General features: G+C 39.3%; 2 protein-coding genes across 3 annotated transcripts in view; one reads left to right on the top strand and one right to left on the bottom strand.

The window, feature by feature from the left end:
• Window positions 1–5,887, top strand: part of abl1 (c-abl oncogene 1, non-receptor tyrosine kinase) — a 31,320-nt gene extending 25,433 nt beyond the window's left edge. For both annotated transcript variants that reach the window (XM_060862711.1, XM_060862712.1), the window contains exons 4-11: window positions 190–462; window positions 633–717; window positions 848–1,025; window positions 1,455–1,639; window positions 1,731–1,883; window positions 1,982–2,071; window positions 2,163–2,288; window positions 2,424–5,887. In XM_060862711.1, the coding sequence (XP_060718694.1) occupies window positions 190–462; window positions 633–717; window positions 848–1,025; window positions 1,455–1,639; window positions 1,731–1,883; window positions 1,982–2,071; window positions 2,163–2,288; window positions 2,424–3,961 (2,628 nt within the window). In that variant the 3' untranslated portion in view covers window positions 3,962–5,887. The remainder of the gene's footprint in view (window positions 1–189; window positions 463–632; window positions 718–847; window positions 1,026–1,454; window positions 1,640–1,730; window positions 1,884–1,981; window positions 2,072–2,162; window positions 2,289–2,423) is intronic.
• A 386-nt stretch (window positions 5,888–6,273) lies between these two features.
• On the bottom strand, window positions 6,274–15,634 carry rab14l (RAB14, member RAS oncogene family, like). The gene is made up of 8 exons (XM_060862714.1): window positions 15,508–15,634; window positions 11,852–11,910; window positions 11,532–11,585; window positions 9,625–9,802; window positions 8,570–8,636; window positions 8,290–8,377; window positions 8,129–8,159; window positions 6,274–7,887 (listed from the first exon to the last, which is right to left on the bottom strand). The coding sequence occupies exons 2-8, from the start codon at window positions 11,901–11,903 to the stop codon at window positions 7,710–7,712; spliced, it is 648 nt and encodes a 215-aa protein (XP_060718697.1). The 5' UTR covers window positions 11,904–11,910; window positions 15,508–15,634; the 3' UTR covers window positions 6,274–7,709.
• Between the last annotated feature and the right edge of the window lie 8,906 nt (window positions 15,635–24,540).

A 24,540-nucleotide genomic window follows, 5' to 3' on the forward strand; every position in this document is an offset into this window, starting at 1 on the left:
CCTACAGGAAATGTTTGTTTCCTGATCTTAATCTTATCTTAATAAGAAACAAATGTCATGGCTCATATAAATAGACATAGAAAGTATATTTGGTCTTGTGTTGATAAAATAAATCTACACTGTGCTTCTAAAGTGTATGCGAAGTTAGCGAGCCCATGTCCAAATTTATTCTGTTTACCCCCTACACAGCTCTATGTATCATCAGAGAGTCGTTTCAACACACTGGCCGAGCTTGTGCATCACCATTCCACTGTAGCTGATGGCCTCATTACGACACTACACTACCCAGCACCCAAACGCAACAAGCCCACCATCTACGGCGTCTCGCCCAACTACGACAAGTGGGAGATGGAGCGCACAGACATTACTATGAAACACAAACTGGGCGGAGGCCAGTATGGAGAGGTGTACGAGGGGGTCTGGAAAAAGTACAATCTCACTGTTGCTGTGAAAACACTAAAGGTCAGTAAAGGCTGTTCACTATACAGGTACACAATGCATAGCGTGTTAGCCTTGGCAAGGTTGCAATTACATCTCCTTTGTATTCCTTTACAGTTCCTTTACAGAAATGGTTTGATTAAGATTACAAAAACACAAGAGCACTATATTTTCTATTTTTCTTGATCCTGTAGGAGGACACAATGGAGGTAGAAGAGTTCCTAAAGGAGGCTGCAGTCATGAAAGAAATCAAGCATCCCAATTTAGTTCAACTATTAGGTATATCTGGGCCTGAGGGGGAAAAAAGCCTTGTTCTTACCTAATTATTCAATGATTATAATATAAAAAAAATCAGATCAAATTACTTTATGAATATGCATAATATTTAATTTAAATGTTATTGTGTCAGGTGTCTGTACACGGGAACCTCCATTCTACATCATTACCGAGTTTATGACCCACGGTAACCTGCTGGACTACCTGCGTGAGTGTAACCGTGAGGAGGTCAATGCTGTGGTGCTGCTCTACATGGCCACTCAGATTTCCTCAGCAATGGAGTATTTGGAGAAGAAGAATTTTATTCACAGGCAAGAGAAACCAAGAAATACAGATACAATACAGTGCATTTTATTATCTTGAATTTATTTATAAAGATTCGGTATTCCACAGTTATGTAACTCAAGCTTTCTTTTCAGTATCATTGGACATATTTTTTGTTCCCTCTTAGCATTGCTCAGTAGTCAGTGCATTCCTTTATGATTATAGCATGCATACTTTGTGGTTTTAGTAAATGTGGTAGTTTGGTTAAGGTTCCTTCAGTGTATAGTATCCCAGACTGGAGCCCTTGTTGTGGCAAGTTATATAGCAGGCTGATGATCAGAACAATATTCCATCTTTATATAATAATCCCTAATTTCCAGATATTTCTCCTCCCTACTTAATGAAAAAATAACACGGGATTTTATTTAATTCTCTTGGTTTAAATTAAACACTTTCATCTCGTTTTCCTCCTCCAGGGACTTGGCTGCCCGCAACTGCTTGGTCGGGGAAAACCATTTGGTGAAGGTAGCAGATTTTGGTTTGAGTCGTCTGATGACTGGAGACACATACACAGCTCATGCCGGAGCCAAATTTCCTATCAAATGGACTGCACCAGAAAGCCTGGCATATAATAAATTCTCAATCAAATCAGATGTATGGGGTGAGTGTGAATGACTCTTCTTATAAGATATCTGTTCTTGGGACATTTACATAAAAGTATTATTGAACCACTTGTGTCGTTGGCGACTCAGCTTTTGGAGTGCTGCTATGGGAGATTGCCACCTATGGGATGTCCCCATACCCTGGGATAGATTTGTCCCAGGTATATGAGCTACTTGAGAAGGACTATCGCATGGACAGACCTGAAGGATGCCCAGAGAAGGTCTATGAACTAATGAGAGCCTGTGAGTAACTTTGTTTTATATTAGAAATGATATACATTTTTATTTTAGGCAAAAAAAAAAATTCTGCAGCATCAGATTCATATGTTTTTGGATTACAGGTTGGAAATGGAATCCAGCAGAAAGGCCATCCTTTGCAGAGACCCATCAAGCATTTGAAACTATGTTCCAGGAATCCAGCATCTCAGACGGTACATCGGTATCTCTTACTACTAAAGCAAGCATGCATTATGCATGCTTTTATCCAGTATAGCTAACAGCAAAATGTTTTGCCATTGGCAGAGGTGGAGAAAGAATTGGGGAAAAAGGGTAAGAAGCTGACACTTGGACCCATGCAGCAGGCCCCAGAGTTACCGACCAAAACTAGGACGATACGCAGACCCATGGAGAAAGATGGAGACAGCCCTGGTGAGCATCAAATTTTAGAGGAAACTGAAATCATTTGTTAAGATGCTTTTACTGTCTGCAAATGAAAGCTCGAATCTGTTCAAATCAGTTGCCCACATCTAGCATATTGGTTTGATCTAAAATCTGTGTTTCCAGATGGTGCTGAGGCAGAGGTAGCTGTGTCGCCGATGCTTCCTCGGAAGGAGAGGCTTTTGGTAGATAGCAATCTAAATGAGGAGCCAAAATCCAAGACCAGCCTCAACCCCTTGATCAGTTTAATCAAAAAGAAAAAGAAAACCGCTCCTACCCCTCCAACACGTAGCAGTTCCTTTAAGCACCCCAGGGATGATTTTAACAACGGCGCTTCATTTAATGATGCCGCGCTAGGTATGGACCCTTCAAAGTTCCTCTGCCTGAATAATAATGGAGCTGGGGGTATGACTAATGGAGCCCCTGCATATCCTGGCCAGGTTTTTCCTCCACACCCACGGAAAAAGGGCACACCGGGAAATTCCACTGTTGGGAGACTGGCAACGACGCCCCCAGGTGAAGACGATCTGTCGAACTCGAAGCGCTTTCAGAGGTCCTCATCAGCCTCAAGCATGCCGCCAGGATCAGACCGTAAAGAGTGGAAGTCGGTCACACTCCCCCGTGATGTGCAGTCTCGCCACTTTGACTCAAGCACCTTGGGAAGCAAACCTGCTCTGCCCCGCAAGAGCACACCACGTGGTGGCACTCTTACCCCACCCCCACGCCTGTCCAAAAAGACTGAAGATGCTTTGGACGAGGTTTTTAAGGATTCTGAATCTAGTCCAGGATCAAGCCCCCAGACTCTAACCCCCAAGTTGGGTCATCGGCCACAAATACAGAACGAAAGCTCCAAAACTAGTGCCTTCCAAGCAGACCTGCTCAAATTGAATGCATTCTCTGCCCTGGGAGCAGCTGGAGAGGAGTGTAGAGCACGCAGACACAAACAACCTCTAGATATCTCGGGTCAGCGAGAGAAGGATAGGGGGAAGTTTACAAAGTCCAAGCCAGCTCCTCCTCCACCTCCACCCTCGAGTGTCAAATCTGGGAAGGTTTCAAGGAGCCCCACACAAGACCTAACTGCTGACACCAAAGTCAAAGTCAGTCTTGACCTAAGCCCCTCTGGCTCTGAACAAGGCAGATCCTTCTTGCCCCAGGAAAGCACCAAAAAACCTAGCACCTCGAAAGCACAGTCAGCAAAGACCACGCCCACTTCTCCAACCAGTCAGCCAGTGGGAGTAGTGCCCAGCTCACCTGCTGGAGATCAGGGCTCGGCTACGGCTTTCATCCCCCTTGTGACTACGCGCCGCTCTTTGAGGAAAACACGACAGAATGAACGTATTCCCAACTCGACCATTACGCGGGAGATGGTCCTGGAGAGCACAGAGCTTCTGCGTGCTGCCATCAGCAGGAACTCTGAGCAGACGGGCAGTCACAACGCGGTTTTGGAGGCTGGCAACAACTTGTCCAAGTACTGCCTGAGCTACGTGGACTCCATACAGCAGATGAGGAACAAGTTTGCGTTCCGTGAGGCCATCAACAAGCTGGAGAACAGCCTGAGGGAGCTGCAGATCTGCCCTTCAGCCACAGGGGGTGCCAGCACACCACAAGACTTTACCAAGCTCCTATCATCTCTCAAGGAGATTAGTGACATTGTTCAGAGGTAGCGGAAGTGCATCGACCCTCCTTTTATTTTTCCCCTCTTCAGGGAAACCAGCAGAATAACGATCTTGATAAGGAAGATTTAGAGGGGGGAATATTTTCTCTGAATGGCTGTGACATACATTTTTTCCTAAACAATCTGAAATCAACTCTCATTTTAAAAAATACTGTAGGACTTGATATACCGTAGGTTGCATAGGACAGAAGCCTCTTGGTGTTGAGCACAAATTCGAAAAAACCTTCATGTCACTTGGTTTTGATCATAAAAGAATCTTGAAATCTGAAAAGATCCAAGCCTGCATATTGGTTACATTGAACAATTGGGTCTTTAGAAATGTTTCTTAAAAAAAAAACACACAACCAAAAACTCCAAAGTCTTCTCTGATTTTATTCATTACAGTATCAAAGACAAACCTCACATTGTGTTATCTGGGGCTTACTCAAGAAATCCACTCTAGATATTTGTGTACAGATGGGAGACTATCATGGGTTTGACAAAGACCTTTGTTCCCCAGCTTGTTTTTTTTTCCCATTTATTGTTTTTTTTTTTCAGTAAAGGGCTCTGTTGTGTGATGTTACAGCCCCATTGTTAATATCGAGCCCAGTTAAGTATTAGAGAATCACTGTGCCATTAAAGTTCCAAATCAGTGCAGTTCTTTTGAACAGATTGTGCCTTAAACGTTGTTGCCCTTAAAGACTGTCGCACCATTAATCAGCCATGTGGCCTTGGAAATCCAGGACTGACCGAGCATTTTAACTTATACATTCAGCTACAGTAATTGACACGGATGTTTGATATTCTGAAAACTACTGTCTCTAGGAGCTGGAGAAGGACTGGTGAAGCAAGACCTGCAACAAAAAAAAACTTGTGTATCTGAATTTATTATATTATCTAATGATCTGAAGCCGGCACTCGTTGCATCGCTTTGTAATGTTCTGCACACCACTCGCATAAATCCTAGTTACACCTGGTGGTTTTGTGCGTCTTGGGTATCGGGATAACGTTTCCTCATGTCATAGCTAAAAACTCCTCCCAACTTACCTGGAAACAAGGAGATGCTGCCCATGCGTATTGAGCAAAAAAAATGAATTTCGATTAGTGCATGTAAGTTAAAATCACAAAGACTAAATCTAATCCAGGATGCATCAATCAACCAGGTGTAAACAGGGTTCAAATTGCTGAGAGACTTTAAGGATTAGAATCACTAACATGATTCAAGGTTTTTTCTGATGTCCCATAGTTCAGTGGCACGGTCACTTGCCTCGTCTTATACACATCGTTAAATGTTAAGACCGGGATGTATCGAGAGTAAAGAAATCGTATACTTAACCAACCAATGAACCTTCACTGCTAAGTCAGAAACTCTTACTGAAAAGACGTTCCTTTACATTTTACACGTATTGTTTTACAGTATTAGTGTTTGCATTTTCAACACTTAGCCCTCTGACTGCCATGCTTGAGGATGAAGCCAACCACAAGCTGCCTTAGTTTCAACGTTTTACTGCCAACGTTGACTTGTTTTTATCTCCATAAAAAAATATCATGCCACTACTTTTTTTTTTTTTTTTTTTTAATGCAAGCGTCACAGATTTGTACACTACTTTGCTCATCTTTGTAAATACACATTTCATACTCTTTCTTTGTTCGTTCCTCTTTGTTGTAACCATGGTGCAATTTCCTGCGTAAAATACAAAGCAATTTTGTTACTTGAATGATGGCAGTTTTTGTTCATGGGCAATGTTTACTGGAAGGTCAGCGTTTAATTTCCTTTATGCCACAGCGCTGTTAATTCTCCATTTGTGTATGTCAGAAAGCGTTGATTAATATTCTGTTCCAGCATATCAGAGAGTTATGCCTGCTGTAAGGACAGGGACATTATGGTAGATGCTTCTCATAATCCAAACCTAATAATAAACTGATTAAATTTGAACATCTATGGAAGGAGTCTCACGAGTTTCACAACAGGAATATCTTTGAGATATTGAGTGTGGGGTGAAGGAACAGTTATTGATAGACTGTTATAATACACGATGTCTCGTTCATCATGTCTTATTAATAAAATGTGCACATTGCTGTGGTATAAGAGGAATAAAGGGCATGCTGTTATTAGATAGTAAACTGCAGAAACAGCAACCAGACCTCCACACACCATGTAGTTGATTATTTTCTCATAGCAGCATGACCAAGTGTTTTATTCCTTACATATTGTGAAGCAAATAGTATACAGCATTGGAACATTCACTCAAGATGTGTTTAATATTAAAAGAAATTGCACATAATTAATTCCGATCTAACCAAAAAAAATTAAAAACAATATTTTCTGTTTAGAATATTTTATTATAATTAAAATCAAAATATCAACATTTTAATCATATACACGCAAGAATGCATTTTAATGTTAGCGCAGCTGCTTCAAAATGTACTCGTATGTATAAAGTTTATACATTTTAAACTGATGTGTACGCAGCCACAAGTGGTTACGGAGACAGTGAAGAGACGGACAGAGCACGGAGAACTCCCGACACGGTCGCCTCCTCTTAACAAAACCGTTCGAATCTCGGCTTTAAGCGGCGTTCCGTCCTCTCTAAAGAACTTCCAGTGTGGAGCTGAATTTCAGAGACGGACAGAAGGATTTTGCCACATGGAAGCCGAGAGGTGGTGAGCAGTAGGATTTAACCTGAACACCCTGTGAGCGAAGCGAGAGCGTGTCCACACGTTTAGTCATAGAAAATGTTAGACTTTCCTAGCTGAGGGTTACCAGTGATTTGCGTATCTGCTGTACAACGGGAAGAGTGCTGCTATATACCCTGCCCCAACATAGTTAGCCATATATACAGCTGCTGAATAGGTGTTTTATTTGGTACAACGCATGAAACCAACACTGATCTCTTCCCTCTAACACCGCAATAGATTTACACCTTTTGTGATCCGTCACGTTTCTATACAAGCCTATAAGACAGCGGTGGGTCAAATTTACAGCCAGTACAAGCGCATCTACCACACTGCATTTACGAATGAGGCTGTTTTTCTGTCACGCTGAGATCAATATTAAAATAAAAATGTCACAACCATGTAAAACTGCATGTTTAATTCGGACAGAATAAGATTAGCCAGTGATGGTTATATTATTAACATAAATCAAGACAATAAGGCAACAAAATAAGATGCTGGTTCTAGTTCTAATGGACATGGTTCGAGAAGGGAAAACTGATGCCCAGCACAAAGAGATGATGAGGAGGAAATCTTGGGAATCTTTTAAAAGATTAAGTGAGGGAAGTGCCTTTTCATAAAGTGTCATTCTTTGAGAGATACAAGACTCTCCAACATCCCCAGGAATTAACACACACTAATAAAATACACACTGTTAATCTGACGAGATTTTGCTGCTAGTATGGACATAACACCTGATCCTGAGTATTGGTATTACGGCTAATACTGTCTCAGAATTCACATATTTTCTGTTCTGACTGACCACCATCATGCCTTTGATGTTTCTCATACCCCTGACCAGTATCAGATATGGGCCGAAACTCAGGTAGAGCATGATGGAAGATAAAGGACAAACTGGTAACCGAGTTAAGAGTGGAAGTGAGGGGGAGAATCACAAACAGTCGTGCCTGTGTGTAGTTGCCTCCGTTCTTCGGCCCCCTGTTCACCCCCCCTGCAGGTCAGGTAAGGACAAGGCCGGTGGAGTGATGGGAGAGAAGAAGAGGTGAGAGGGGATGAGAAGGTCGAGTACGTAGTGTTGGTCATTAGCAGCCACATCCTTCTCTCTGAGGCTGTGCTTCGCTTGTTAGCCGGCCACCCTGAGGGGCAGAGGGCTTGTGCTGGACCCCTGATTCAGCTGCATTCAGGTCCAGGCTGCCATCCTGAATGTTTTGGTAAATCTTTTTTGCTGCCTCCAGGAAAGCATCCTCCACATTCTCACCTCTGTGGAAACGAGAAAACATATAACGATGCATGTTCTGTGGTGACAGAAGCCTTTCCTCTCCTGATTTCCTCTTGCACAAAATAGAAACTAATCTGAATGTTGAACAAAAAAAAGTTGTTTGTTTATTTTTAAATAATCATGTCTAATCAAATTGCATCACACCACTATGTCTTCATTTACCCTTCTAGAGCAACTAGCGTTAGAGTGGGCAGGTCTTCATTCCGCTTATTACTAACTTACGTTTTTGCACTGGCTTCCAAAAATAGCAAACCTGCAGAGCAGAGGACAGAAATGAGTAAAGTAGAAACAGTAACGCTGGGTGTGTTTGTGTGTGTTTACAAGAATCTGATGTATGTTAAGGCTCAACAAGGTTCTCTCCCTCATTTCCTCCAAAATCTCACCGTTTTCCTCAGCAAACTGCTTGGCTTCTTCATACGTCACATCTCGCTGGGCTTCAAGGTCTGCTTTATTACCTATGAGAATGATCACCTGTAAAACACACACACATTTTCTAAAATAAATATTCTGACAATGGTATTCATTAAAAATACATACATATTGAAATAGGCTGTTGGGCTTGAGTGAGAAACACTGTGCTTGGCATATTATATATAGATTAGACTCAGGAAGAGGGAAAAATAAACAAACAAACAAAAAAGACTCCTGCAGATGTCTACTCACAGTATTGGGGTTGGTGAGGTTCCTGGCATCAGTCAGCCAGCTACTGAGGTGGTTATATGTGCTTCTCCTTTCAGAGAGATGGACAGTGAGGAGGAGACAGAAAGAGAACACTAATTGTTGTAAAAGCAATCAGGAACAGACAGACAGCACACAAACTCACTCATTTTCTACCGCTTATCCGAACTACCTCGGGTCACGGGGAGCCTGTGCCTATCTCAGGCGTCATCGGGCATCAAGGCAGGATACACCCTGGACGGAGTGCCAACCCATCGCAGGGCACACACACACACTCTCATTCACTCACGCAATCACACACTACGGACAATTTTCCAGAGATGCCAATCAACCTACCATGCATGTCTTTGGACCGGGGAGGAAACCGGAGTACCCGGAGGAAACCCCCGAGGCACGGGGAGAACATGCAAACTCCACACACACAAGGCGGAGGCGGGAATCGAACCCCCAACCCTGGAGGTGTGAGCCGAACGTGCTAACCACTAAGCCACTGTGCCCCCCAGCAAACAAACACCTGTCATTATATTCAGCCTTAGTGCTGAGCACAACTATGTGTTATATATCCACCTAATCACACACTGACTATCAGTTAACGCTGTTAGGGTAAGAAATTTGGCTAATTCTCGGACAGTCGTGACTTTAAAACTAACAACCGTGCTTAATCTCAGCTGAATTGTAAAAATAATTTACTAGTAAATGTAAATCGGTTACAATGTACTATCGAGTGTCTACTTCAGTGTACAAATACTGCTGCTATAAACATCTGCGGAGTTGTACACTCATCAATCATTAAAAATAAATACATCCTGAATGAGACTTTTGTTGCAGGTCAAACAATTAACTCGGCCCCAAAGTGTATGTTTGGTTTACGGCAAAAGTATACTGACATGTTAATAAAAAATTTAGCTGATAAATGGGCAAGGAGACAATTGAGGAGGTTAAAGACTCAACTGAGCCACACCTTGCATCTTTGTACTGTATGCAAAGCTGCTCTTAGCCATTAGGGTAAACAATATGCTGGGAGAGAAGCAGCTTTCTACCTGGTAATGTCATACACCATGAGCGCTCCAGCGGCCCCTCGGTAGTAGCTGCGGGTCACAGCTCTGAAGCGCTCCTGTCCTGCTGTGTCCCAGATCTGCAGCTTGATCTTCTGCCCGCTCACCTCAATAATCCTCGTGCCAAACTCCACGCCGATCGTGTGGGGGCAGTCCGCCATGACTGCAGGGGAAGCATGAAATTACATTATTTATGATCACTAAGGAAATAATGCAACACAAATAGAACTGTAGATATCAAATATTTCTCTACATGCTTCAAAGTTGGGCTAACTGGACACTGCAGATGGTTCAGTGAGAAAATGCACTGACACAGGGCTTTAGTCCAGTTTCTGTTGTCATTTTTCAATGTCGAGAGCACCATAACAACTTCCTAAGCTAATTCTGGTTATCTTTCTTGCCAGGGTAGCAAGATTAGCAAACAGGATGTGGTTAGAAATACTGCAGATCAGATGTAATTGACATCAGGCAAAAAGCATGACAGCAAACATCAGTAACATGAATGATTAAATGATCCTTTACATACAAGGTTATTCGGGCCTTAAAGACACTCCACTGATGCTACAAGCATCACTTGAAAATGATATCATCACCTCAGAACATCCAGAAATGCCTCACACTTTCCCCGGTGCCCTTGTGTGATGGGAAAACAGACACAGACTTTTCCAGACAGTTCTGGAGTCAGATTAATAACCACACCATGCCTTCCACAGTGGCTAGTGGAAAAAGTACACTAAATAGCCAAAAGCATGTGGAGAGCAGACCATCACACCCATTCCAGATGTTGTCCATTCAGCATTAGTGAGGTCAGATAATGATATTGAGAGATGAGGCTCCAACCTTGGTAAAGCAGGTCTGCCATGCTACGGCATACAGCCATCCGAAAAAAAGCTGCATGTGTCCAACTTTGTGGCAACAGTCTGGGGAAGAACCACATATCGGTGCGATGGTCAGGGGTCCACACACTTTTGGCCATAGGGTGTAACAAAAGAGATCCAAATACATAAATGCAGAGGTGCCAACATCGTTTAAAGGAAATGGTGACAGACAAAAAACCCCAGAAAAAACCTAGTGTATGTGGGTGGACAAGACAACTCCATGCTTACAGCATGAATGATAAACAGAACATTTTGTCCTGCTTTTACCAACCAGAGAGCTCAACCCTTCCTTTGTTTTATGTTGGTTTACAAAATGAAGATTGTGAAGTCACAGGAAAATGTTCACCTCGATAAAGTCTGTTATACAAAAACCACCAATAAAAGAAAAGAACACGCACTGTTTTCTTTCTCCTTTAGCGAATTAGCTTTCGGTCTGACTGCTGTTTTAACTCAAACAGCAGAAAAGCTTACTTTTCAGGTGTACATATTGCTGCAGTATCAAAAACCAGTAATGCTCTGACCAAACCATGGCACCTCTGCATAAAGACAGGACTGGGTTCAATTTGACTCAAAGAGGTACGGTTCTGTATCTATAAAGGACTGAAGACCTGTAAAGATTTATTCTCATTTCCTCCCATTAAAAATTTGTCATTGCCTCAGCTAGAAGAGCTAAAACACTAGAACAGCTGACTGAATTTCTCGGTCACACTCTGCAACCTTTTCTCTTCACACTGCACAAGTTCCTGTTTATTTTGTGCTCTCAATGGCCCACTTGTGTGGAGTGATACAGGATGCATCGCTGGTGAAAGACGGGCGGCGCATCTGGAGGCTCCGCTCTTTAGTCAGTAGTCCTAAACTTCATTATGCATTTTGGGGATGATGTTCATCATTCGCTATTCACCGTCAAGAGCCTCATCTAACTGCTACATCAATGATTTAAAAAAGCATCATCCTTACATGCCTTGTGCTTACATATTTGAGTTTAAATGGTGCAACATTGGGTGTGGTACTTACATTTCTTTTCTGTAAACTGGTGAAGCAAACATGACTTCCCTACCCCCATGTCCCCTGGGGAGAGAGCAGAAAACACGTGTTACATTCCACACAGAAACGTAACAGTAACGTGTCACACAGTACGGCGAGCCTTCTCTCCTACAGTTCGAGTAAAGAAAGTCGTTTACGTGCAGTGCTAGAGTCACAAAGAGGGACAAATCAGGGAGAAGAATAAATGCACAGTCTTCAAGTATGAACGGAGTTTTTTGCTGCCAGTATAGACTATGATGTAGTGTTGTCTGACCCATTTATAACCCCCATGATTTCTCATTCATACTCACCGATGATGATGTATTTAAAAATGTATGAGTAGTTGTACGGTGCAGTGGCCATCGTGGCTCTGAAAAGAGAAACAGAAACAGAAAGAAAGGGGGGAAAGTTAAATCTGCTCTTTCTGTGATCATAAAGACTGTCTTGTCCTCATACTTTCTGATGTAACTTCAAGAGATTTATCGTCACTTATTTCGATAATACGTCTCAATGATTTGATTTTTAACAACACGCTACAAAAAGTCAAGTTTACTGTTTAGTTTACTGTGATTTACCAGTTGTTTAGAATCACCACAGCCTCAAAGATTTCAGCTGTTTACAACCTTACTGGTGAATCTTTGAAAGTTTTTATGGATGGTCACAGCTTTACAGGATGCTGTCTTTAACATTTTTGTTTACTGTTTCATTAAAATATGTCCAGTGTCCTAGCCAGTCTTGGGCGTAGATACTGCTTTCCTCCGAGTGTGTTACACTGCACTGTGATGCAGCAAAACCAGCAGTCTGTAAAGATGCAGTTGGCTGTGAAACATGTGATACCCTTCGTCCTAGGAGCTCTGACTGATAGACTAATCCGTTTGACAAAGAAAATGTGAAAATGAAATTCATGTAGATACACGTGGAGTCTGGTTAATTAAAAAAAGCAAAAATGGTGAACTTAAGTAAAGAACGCATCAGAATAGCATCAGCCTACTAGGTGTGTACACATTTATCATCTTTCTGGCATTCTTTCTGACCGAGAAAGAACCGAGCATGTTTGTGGTGTAATTCTCCTGACTTTAATCAGGACCACAGAACAAAACTTTCTTTCCTTAAAGGATGTACCACGTTAAGTACATTAGTACTAAATAATGAAATAACTGTGGCAGAGAGTTTTGATTATGATGTAGAGCTCTGATCAGGTGCCGTTGAAGAAAAAAAAAAAAACATCTCTAATTCTATTATCTGATTTTGTTCAGCAAGGAAAAAGAGAACAACCAGACTGTAATAAGATGAGACATAAGCCAGAGATATAATTGTGTTTCGCATTAAAAGCTTCCCAGGCCTCTGAAATATGACTTAATAACATTACCTTGAGTAGTGGGCTAAAATAGATATGCAGAAGTTCTCTACATAACCATGTGTTAATCTTAAAAACACACAAAACTAGTACACTAACTAATGAATAGGTACAAAATGAAACATCTGGGCCATCTTAACAGCGAGTCACACCAGTTTTGTGAGACTGATCTCAGTTTTGGAAAATCCCTAAGCAATTTTTACTGACTCATGAATACAGCATGGCTGATTTTTTTTTCCCCCATCCAGAATCCATAAGCTCTCAGGACACCACTGCTTTCTCACCTCCACCTTATTATGACCCTGCATCATGTGACTATTACATTAGACTACATGTAAAACATGTGAGACTTCAGCAACACAGTCTTACCCTTAGAAGTTATCCGAGACCACACATCTCATCTCACAGCACAGAAATATGACCCATACCCTCCCATGGAGTTATATTATATACTATATCTACACAGTGAAGTGATAAAAGCTTTCTGACTTCAAACTCAATGCGCTGCATTAAGGAGAAACAAAGGAAAGCATGTGATCGGTCTACAATCTCAGCACTTCCCTTCCATGAATCAGAAAGCAGAAATCTGTCACAAGTGTTTATATTTTTCTGCAGAACATCACACTTTCTGATTTACATTTTAAACCATTACATCCAACACAACAAACTCAATGACTTCTTGCCTGCAATCAGGCACAACAAGCGAACTAAACAGGTCATGGTGGATCAGTAGACTACACCTGGCATACCAGGCATAATGTAGAGAATACATGCTCGGTGGGATGACAGTTCATCACAGGGCACCACGCACAAACATTCACACACTTATTCACACATAAGGCAATTTTACATGTAGAATCCACCTACCAATGCTGGAGGAAATAAGAGAATCAGGAGGAAACTCACATGATCAAAGTATGGCAAAACAAGTCTCAAGTGTCTTTGTCCTGAACACTTACATGTGTTGATAAACTTTGCAAAGCACCACAATTCTTAAAGTGTTACAAACTGAGACTCCTTAATAAAAACGTTAAAGCTTGGTTTTAGCTTGATTAACAACACGTTGTTTCGATCTCACTCTTAATTTATGTGAAGCATGATATTTGAGAATTCGCCTGCACTGATGTGTAAGTATAGCAAAAAAATGAAAGTATGAATAATCATACGACGTCTAAACAACATCTGATTTAACTGATTAAATTTCATGTTATGGAATGTCCGCAAAACATTTCTGCAAGTTATTTCCTGCTATTGTTTGTTAATACATTCAGTTCAATTTTATTTATATGGTGCTTTTAACCATGGAAACTATCATGAAGCAGCTTCACAGATATCTGGATATAGACACAGAGTTTGATTTATAACTATTAAGCAAGCCAGAGGCGAAGGTATCAATAAAAAACTCCAGAGAAGCTGAAATTCAAGGTGACACTGTATAATGTGATCACTGTAATATCTTGAATAGTATAGTGTTATTTATGTCTGTACCTTTCAGAGTCACAAACAGCTGGAACCAGATTCCTTGTGTGTTAACACACTTGGCCAATAAATCTTCTATGATTGTATACTAAATAGTCAAACAGGATGATCATCAGGATGATTTATGATTCTAGGTCTATTATATCCAAGTGAAGCTCTCTATTATGCAATGAATGAGATTTATGAGTAGATAAAAACATTCAAATCGACATTATTAAACCATAAAAAAATTGTATCCTCCCTTGCCTGTTTTTTTTTTTGTATTCATTATTTACTATTTAGAAGTTAAAAAGGATTCTTCCATGTAATAATTTTTCCTCATTTAAATGTAGTTCAAAATATTCTGAGAATCGATTCATGAATCGATCCGATATCGTGAATCGAATCGTGACCCGAGTACATTTACACGCCTAGCTCTCAGGAATCGCCTGCACTATTAAAATGAACAGCACCTAGACAGCATACGTTACCTATTTATCTCTAAAAGACATAAACACCGATACTGACACAATAACTCGAGCATATCTAGACATTAATTGTGGTGTCATAACAAATAATAGCGAGTTGCTGTATATCTGTCTTGCTTTATTTATTTCTGTCACGCACACAGACACAATAACAAACAACTCTCTTCGACTCGTGGCATTCAAAAACGACCACTTAAAACTATATAAATAAATAAATTTAAACGAGTCATGTGTACATATTAGCTAGCTAGCAGGTCGAAAAACACAATCATCCGTTATATTCTACAGATGTTAAAACAAAGCAAAGACTGACAGCAAAGTAGCTACAACTGGTCTAGTATCTAACAAGCAGAATATACCAAAAAAAATAACTCAAAGTAGAATGTGGGTGTAGTCCGGTACCTAGCTTCCTGTTTTCCCAGAGACACAAACAGTCCATCAATTTGCTTCCTACACTAGCTAGCTAGCCTGCTACACTGCTAACTGCAGGCTATGATATGCTTACCTTAGTAAAATTAGCTAGCATGCTAACATGCTATCCCAGGCGTTTTCCAGCCAAATATTTGCTCTAAACAAATACACCAAGAGACTGCTTTTCCATGACAAATATACAGTAGTATCTGACAACATTTCCATTATAATTATACGCAGATAAAGTCCTTACCAGTGGCTGTGGTGTTGATTTCACGCCGTGAGCTTTTCCGAGCGGATCTGCAGCTTCCTCTGGGCTGGAGGAGGGAAACTTGCCTGTCCAAGATGGCGGCGTAAACGCCACAGGGTTTCCTCTATCGTACACAAAGGGGCGTTTGACACACAAACTGTGTCAGAAATAATCATTGAAGCACGTTTCTAAGTCGAACAATACATGTTCTAAAAAAAAACCCCCAACAAATAAAGCTATATATTTACATCAAATAGAGTGAAATTAAACTAACAAGCTAAAATGAACGTTTAAACTTAGCATTGCTCATCTAATATTGTGATGTAGTGTTAAAATGAAAGCAAAAAATATTAGTGATATCTGATTAAAATCGTAATTTCTAATAATTTGTCTTAGAAATTGTATTAGAAATCCCAGGCTGTCTTTGTATGCTTTATCGTTGATATTCCTTCACCAGAACTATTGGGCCCAAATCTGTTCTAATATGATAATGACCTTGTGTTTAGATTTACTGCATTGTCAGACACCCTTATAAAGGTCAACTTACATTTATACAACTGAGGAGTTGAGGGTTAACGGCCTTGATTAAGGACCCTGCAGTACCAGATTGGTGGGGCTGGGATTTGAACTCGCAACCTTCTAATCAGAAGGCCGACGTCTTAACCATCACGTGTACACAAACTGAGATCCAGGACATGGTTGTGAAAGTGTCCTGAACAGAGCCATGACCTCAACCCTACTGAACACCATTTGGGATTAACACAACATCAACAAAAAAACTTTAGTAAGTAGATCATTGTAAATAGTGTTTCCTGAGATTGGGCAATTCATTTACCCAATACATGGTTTCTAAAATAACTGAGATAGTAAAAAAAAGGAAAAATAAAGATCTAGCATTAGATTTACAAGACCAAATATTACCCCAGTCATGAAATCAACCCTCCATTGATGAGTTGTTATTATTATGATTATAAGATAAGCATAAAAACCGTAGTTCACTGTAGTAAGAGATTAATTTCAAGAATACAGAAATACACAAAGTAAAAAAAAAACGGTTACACGGAATCTGTGTTGTCAGTGGAGAATGAGTAGGTTACTACCTCAATTTATTTCTAAACAGGATTTTATACATCGTTTAAAGAAGCGTCATACAGACTTTAATATAATTTGTATACAGTTCTAGTTTAAAGATTGGTAGTGCAGCATATTTTGGTGATATTAATACTAAATAAGCTTACTTCATCCCTGTTTTTAAAAGTGTGTCAATTTGTTTAAATATCGAATTGATAACCACTTTTTTGTTCTTCTTATATTTTAAGTCAATGATTTAATTAGTGAGAAAGAGAGATTTGCAACTGAAGCACAGAGTTGAATGTTAACTTCGTTTTGCTGACTACAGGCACTTTACTGTTATCACTTCTAGTTGCTGAAAAACAGAAGAGACTCATGTGAAACTGTGATTTTAATACTGACAAGTTCATTTATATACAGATCAAAACATATTCAACAGACAATGAAGAATATTCAAGGTATGTAAACACATAATGATAGAAACTGTTGTCCATGCCGTAATGACACTTACATTGCTTTCAAAATGTATCTTAGACTTGACAACAGCAACTCAATTCCTACAAATACCGAATAAAATAATTAGGACTTTGTTATTTACAATGTGTGAACAATTTTAAATGAAATAAAATGTAATGTATTTATTTAAATTCATAACCTCTTTACAACAACCTATCCACCTCCTTTCATACTCACTACATTTAAAGACACAGTGGCTCATCACTCTATGAAAAACAAAATTATTCAAAAGTATTTTTTTTTTGCTAAACATGTTGATGACAGGTACAAGCAGATCATCACAGTTCCTTTGGCCATCCTTTAGTTCAATCCCTGATTGGCAGTAGGAATGTATTATGCTGCATATAATGCAAAAGGCTTACAAAAATATTAAGAAGGACAAAACATAACTTTTTGAGCCTTATTCTTAGCAGTTCTCTTCCTTCACAGGTGCATCACCGCAAAACCAACCAGTATGCAGATGTACTGCAGTGTTCCCTGGTGCCAGCAAGGAGCGCTGTTACATAAGTCTGTATCACAGCAGTGGATTTTCACTCCAGGAAGCTCCTGCTGCTGGCAGTGGCGGGATGTGGCACAGCCGCTGGTCAGGACGATACCCAGTGCCACTGTGGAACCAAAGACAGATCACACAGATTGTTTGACTACAGATTATCTCAATATCAATAGTAGTAAAACAATTTTTTTTGTAAATTGAATTTAATTCCAGATCTCTTCCCAATACCTTGTCTGTTTTCCACAGATTTAGGATGCCATAAATAAAGAAGTAGAATAAAAAAATCTAAAAAGTCTCTTAGTTTTAAGTTACATTTAAAAATAATTATAGCCTTATTTAAAAGTTTACCCTAAATCATGTTTTATATCAGGTTCACATTAGCCTCCCAACCATCCCAACCATCTTGACGAATGCAGTTCATGTCAGGATAACGAAAAAATACACTTTGTTTTTGTCTTGTTATTGCTTGTTATAATGAAGCACCAGCTGTGAAATCTAAGCATTGTCATGTAGGTGCTAATTAAATGTCTTTGCCTCCTTCAATATGTTCAAATGGAAAATCTATGACAAATCTACATCTGTATCTCTTCATTCATTAACTTTTTGACGGCTGGATTTGGAACCAGCTTGTGTCTGAAATTTCCTGCTGTGAGAAGAAGGAGGTTTAAAGCATGCAAGAGGATCCTTTTGAACAATGATTCCCTGTGTGAAATACTGACTCCATAATTAATTGAAGAAGGCCTCACCCACCAGATCAATTACATTCAAAGGCAAAACTTTTGACCGGAAACCAACATATATATACTTCACAGACACTTGAAAACTTGAAAATCCACAAAACATGTAACTTCATTTATCATTTGCTTTAAAGCAGGTAAGCAGATGTTCCCTTACCATAACCCTTTCTACTATCTTTTTTCTTTCTTGAAGTTTATATATGTTATATTATGTTATATATATTATATCATTATATATATAATGTCATATATATGATATGATATAAAAACAAATGTACAGTTTTGGCTGTAAAGGATTATGATGTCTGTGGAACGACGAAACCAAGGCAGCCGTCTTCAACGACATAGAGAGAGACTGAACAATACAAATTCTTGTGAATGAGCTGTTGCTATAGAAATATATTTCCGCACCATGAATGACGCTTTGCTTTAATATGCAATGTCCAACCAGCAGAAGCTGAAAATCCTGTTACATAATTCCTCTAACAGGACTGGAATCCTGCTTTGCTGTGACTGGGATGCTGTTCAGGTCCAGATCAAACCCATAAGTCTGAAAGCCTCTGCCTTAAAACAGCCTGGTCCCATACGTCAGTGTGTCCGCTTACTGACGACCCCATCATCAGCACTCCCTGACCCTGTTATTTTCCTGAGCCGGTGAAAACAGTGCTACCTCAGCCCTTCACCAAAGATGCCGAGCTCTACAAACGTCTCCAAGATTGATGCCTTGTCTTAGGTGGACATTAGCGTGTACTTCTTTATTGAATCTTTTGAGGTCTCGGATTTGACCCACGTGAAAGGATTATTAATAGAGGAGGAATTTACAAAATAAGAACAAAAATTAAAACAACTTTTCATTAAAAATGTTTAGTTTATAACTAATAGGAGATAACTACATAAACCAATATACAAAATTATTGTGTATTATCTGAAGTATCATTGTCTTGATCAATGTCTTCACCATTAACATGTGGTATTAAAACAGGATGTTTTAGTATCATTATATCTGAGCTTAATTATTGTTCTGTACAGGTATATATAAATGTCAATAAAGAATGAATCCCATTTCTTTAACGTAAAGATATTTTGATCAAGGCTCAAACTGGTTCCTAATACAAATGTAAATGATGAAATTAATGATGATTTGCAAATATATTTCTAAATGCATTTTAATCTAAATCTCATGAAGCTGTTTAAGAAGATACACGAAGGTTCATCAGGAATCACCAGGAATCTTTATTTAAAGTCTAAAATAGTTTTGACTTGTTTAACATGTTTTTTGAACAATCTGTTGTCATATGGATTTCTTCTATATGTTTCTTTATTGCATGCTCCGCAAAAGCTATTTAGCTTTGCTTGTGGAAAAGATCTGTAAAAAGTTAAGGAGTCTTTGAGTCTTTCAGCCTATTAGTGACTAAAACCTTGCTAGCATGTGATTTCCTTATACGGTGAACATCAGGTTTTGATTATGCTGTTGTATTAATCTCTATAGAAAAACGGATATACGCATATCATTATAATGCTTTACTGTGAACTTTAAAGTCTGAATTTTACCTCTGGATGTGGAAGTTTCTATTCAGACGGTATAAATTTGAGTATGAACTGCAGACAGTACTCACTGCTCTCTGTTTTGATGCAGAATCGGTGTTTAAAGCCTTTGTGAGAATGAGTACAGGTGATGATCTCAGGTTTGGAGCAACCAACGTCTACATACTTCTGGCCATGGATGACGTTACAGCCGTAGCACTGCAGTCCATGGACTATAAAATAACAGAAAAGAAAATTCATCCGTCAGCTGAGTGTATGATTAGAACACACAGAATTGCTCAATTAATAAAACAAAATCATCCAAATTTCAGCTTTTGAGAAAGCAAGCAATGTATCAGTCGTTAAACTAAGAATATTTTATGTTAATCCAAAGACGAAGCTCATCTAAATCAATCTAAAACAGAACACAGCTGAAGCAGAACTGAGGTATTATGGAATGCAAAGGAAATTAGCTGTTTAAAGGTAATCTGATTAGGCCTTGTTCTACCTGGACCTCATTAAGTAAAAAAGCACAACATGACTTTTAGTTTAAATGGCAACATATAATGCCTCAATGCACAAGGTGTAATAACGCTTTAAATGAATTGACAACTGTCTGTTTTTGTGCACAACCTATTAAATGACCTCTGAATGAACCACAACAGATAAAATAATCCACCTTGAGATGGCATCGCACTACCGTACCGTAACTACCTAAGTGTTTACATTTTGATTTCTTCCATTATGTCTGTATGTTCTTATTAGTTGGTGAAGTCACCCAACAGAGCATTGCGTTTGTCTTTACACAGGAAATATAGGAGAACATGTATATACATCATAATAAAATAATAATTTTCAAAATAAACCCAAGAGTCTCACTACAGGCAATGTAGTCTGATGCACCTTCACACCTGCCCATGACCATCTTCTTGTTATTATTGTTAATCGTCCTCTATTAACAATCATTGTTAACTGTCCCCTAAAATCGCTTTACCACACCATTAAATCATCACATCAAAAGCTTTCAGACAGATTTCCAAAGCCCATTAATCCCTACTAAATACTCTTGGTTGAAAAAATTGTCCAAAGCATAATTTGATATGTGTGTGTGTGTGTGTGTGTGTGTGTGTGTGTGTGTGTGTTTAGGTCTAGTATACATCATTTTGAAGATTTTAACCTCCTTGATATTGCATTTTTTTTATTATTTTATTTTCGGGGATTTAGTATATATTGTTATGGACCTGTTTTCTATGTTGCATCTTATAAACTTTCTTATAATCCTTCAGGTTGTTCAGACTCCTTTCATCTCCTAAAAACATGGCAGTAGGTAGATAGTAGGTAAATAAATTGCCCTGTGATGAACTGTTGTCTCATTCAGGGTGTTTTCCCGCTTCATTCTAATCATACATGAGGTTGGAAAGAGTCACTGCAAACCTGTGCAGGATAAAGTAGCTATAGAATGAAAAAATGGACAGGGTGCCAACCGATTGCAGGGCACAATCATGCATCGATTTACCTTATGAACAATTTTAGAGATGTCTGTCTGCGTTCTTAAATGGTTCTTTGTCAAGGTGTATGGTTCTATGAAGAACGGTTAATATCCATGGAACCTTTCTATTGCTCAAAAGGTTCTTTGTAGTGGAAAGGTTTTAAACCTGTCTAAACTAGACCTTTCTAGACTCTATAAAGCTTCCGTATGGCACTAAGAAGAAAGAGACTAAGAAAATCACACAGAAAGGTTTTTTGGGGAACCAAAATGGTTTTTCTGTGACAATTCTGTGAAAACCTTTTTTTCTCTCTTCCTGGCATCTTAAGAGTGCAGGTCATGGATAGGAATCAAGCCCCCAGCATCCCACATCACTATCAAACCTAATACCTATAATCAACACATTCCTAATGGAGTCATCTGCTATCTGAGAAAAATTTCATTGCGTGTTATTGATGTTTTAAAGAGTTAAAAAGATAAATAGAATCTCATTCTGTGTGATTTTTAGATCACATACCCTGTGCAGCAAAGAGCGCGTATGCCAAAATGAATCCAACCCCGTACAGCAACCAAGTGTGTAAAGTCATGGATGCAGCTCTGTTGAGGTCTTATCCGTTTGGGCCGGACGTCTACCACAACCGAACCCTCGGGTTTAGACCAGATTTCTTGTTAGAACGAGTCCATAAAGCGCACCGCAGCTGTTCCGTTTAGCGCAAGGCGCGAGCTGTGAGCGCAGGGCGCAGGACGCAGGCTGAGCAGAGCGCATGGAGAAAAGCGGTGGGGTGGGGGAGAGAAACACTTCAACCATGACAACCATCAACAATGAGTCTGTCACGAGAAAGAGAAAAGCATTATCCACAGCATTATCCCTAGTGCTTAATTAACACCCACAGTGTTAAATGAACTATGAGGAGTGTACAAATACTAGGTTCTGTGGTTCACCAATTAACGTTTGCATTGCATTTGGAACGCATGAATTCCTCTGGGATTAGAGGTCAGAGATGGGATGGGAATTGGTAGCAAGTTTTTATTCTGCCTTCACTTCCACATTTCTTTACCTGCCTTTTCCAAATACCAAACCAATAGCCAGCTCACAACACAACACAACACAACACAACACACTCAGGGAGTGTAAAGAGCCTGAACAGTATTCGTGAAAGGTGAGTTTTTGGACTGCTGCTCATTCTGCATCACATGGTAGCGTAACACACCCGAAAGCACTAATTCACCCTCTTCCAGATACAAAGAGTGCTCACAGGTGCCTGTGATTGCAGGAGAGAGAGAGAGTATGCCATACATCTCATTCATAAGCATGCTTAATTTTGCAATTTTGTCTCTGGCATTATAGGGATACAAACATTTCCCATTATAGGGATACAAACAAGGGAAATTTAGCATAGCCAGTCCACTTATTGGTGGTTTTTAGTAAATGGGAGTGAACCGGAGAACCCAGAGGAAACTAAAATATGAGTAATTATAGCAATGAAATAAGAGTAATCAACATTTTAGGTGTATGACCACAGGTCAGAGTTGCGATAGCAAATGGAGGGCAAGATTTAGTATAACACGTTGCCGCAAGTAAAATGTAATCTTCTTCTATTTTTTTGGCATAAACTCCATCCAATGGAATTGATTTTGTTTTAATAATTTTGTTTTAATAATCTATGATATCAGTGATGTGTTAATTTTTGTTTTGGAATCAAAAACACTGGACATATAATACTAATAGAATATGTTTAGTATGTGCCCTAGGATTTATTTAGTGGTTATTAATGACAACAGAGTAATAAACCTCACAGAGAAGGTCAGAATTGAGTAACAAAGCTACTTTAAAGACTAGGAGCTAGCACTCAGTCTGGGTTCATCTGTGCTTTTGTTTGTTCTCGCTCTGAGCAGGTTGCATCTCTTCATCATGTCCCCAGGCTTTTCAGACTGTAGAGACATTCTATGTAATCAAGAATTAAACACTAAATCCTTTCTTAGAGTCCGTAATGCCAAGCTTTTCCGATAAGCTCCCATTCTCTCTCGGCCCTGAAGCAACATATGGTCGCGCTGGATACATGATTACCCAAGATTCCCCCTCATAATAAAAGATATGTTTACAAGGATAGTGGTACAAACCGCTCAGGATGGCTTTATTTCTTTTTTAGGCCATGGTTAAATAACAACAGAAAGGCTTGCTGTGTATTCGTGTGTCCTTATTCTCTGCAGTAAAGGAATATTGTGGTGAAGAAGTGGTGAAGAACAGTAGGAGCTGAGCTGAAGGCTTTTGAAATGCTTATTAATATTCTACTCAGAGCTAAGCTGTGTGAAAATGGCATTTAATCCACCAAACCCCGTCACAAACCATTACACCATGAGTGGGATGCACTAGTCTTAGGAGTGAATTACAGTTTACTGTCTACCATATGTGATCTCATAACTCATCACAAATCGGAATCCTATATACCTGGTATATTACAGGAAATTATTAAGTCTACGCACAACATCAGCAGAAAAATGTCTGAATGACCTGAAATGACCTTTATAAATAAATAAATTATGCTCCAAGTGCTGCTTCTGAAGCTTTGCCTCAGAGGTTGAAAGCATTTGAGCTGTGCTTCTGAAACGCAAACACCATCATATAAGAAGCTTTTTTTCCTTATCTAATGTCCCACAGACATGCTTGAAAAAGCCCATTTTAAATCCCTTAGCAGAAGAGTGACAGCTATAGTGTATAGCTCTATGGTGCAGGGTCCAGAATTCTTGATGAAGCTGCAAGAGAAGGGATTTCAGGAGCGGAGAACAAAAAATATGAAATGTTTAATGAGTTTGTGGCTTCGCTGAAAGGCTCATCATATGTAGAAGATTTTAACTTGGATTCCATAATTCTTTTTTAGTATTAATATTATTATTGATTTAGTTTTGGGCAAAATTTTCATTTTCCTGTTAATAACACATTATAATTCTGTTACATTAATGTGTTAATTCTCTCTCTCTCTCTCTCTCTCTCTCTCTCTCTCTCTCTCTCTCTCTCTCTCTCCCCATTATCAATCGGGAAACAAGAAAAAGACTAATTTATAGTATGTAGAAAATTCATAATTTCAATCAGAATTATAATAATACACAGATTTTTTTAAATATTTAAAATGCTATATAGTTATTTTCTAATAACTGAGATGTTTACATCTGGTAACTTTGCCAAGTTTGGTAAATTGTGTCCTTTGTAT

This window comes from Tachysurus vachellii, chromosome 26 (genome assembly GCF_030014155.1).
Source record: "Tachysurus vachellii isolate PV-2020 chromosome 26, HZAU_Pvac_v1, whole genome shotgun sequence".
NCBI lineage: Eukaryota > Metazoa > Chordata > Actinopteri > Siluriformes > Bagridae > Tachysurus > Tachysurus vachellii.

Bases quoted from the DNA above. Each gene is read 5' to 3' on its own strand.
- rab14l (XM_060862714.1), bottom strand. From the start codon at position 11,903: ATGGCCACTGCACCGTACAACTACTCATACATTTTTAAATACATCATC. The intron at 11,586-11,851 runs GTGAGTATGAAT...CTCTCTCCCCAG, and splicing joins TTTTAAATACATCATCATCG to GGGACATGGGGGTAGGGAAG. The intron at 7,888-8,128 runs GTAAGTTAGTAA...TCGTTTCCACAG, and splicing joins TTGGAAGCCAGTGCAAAAAC to AGGTGAGAATGTGGAGGATG.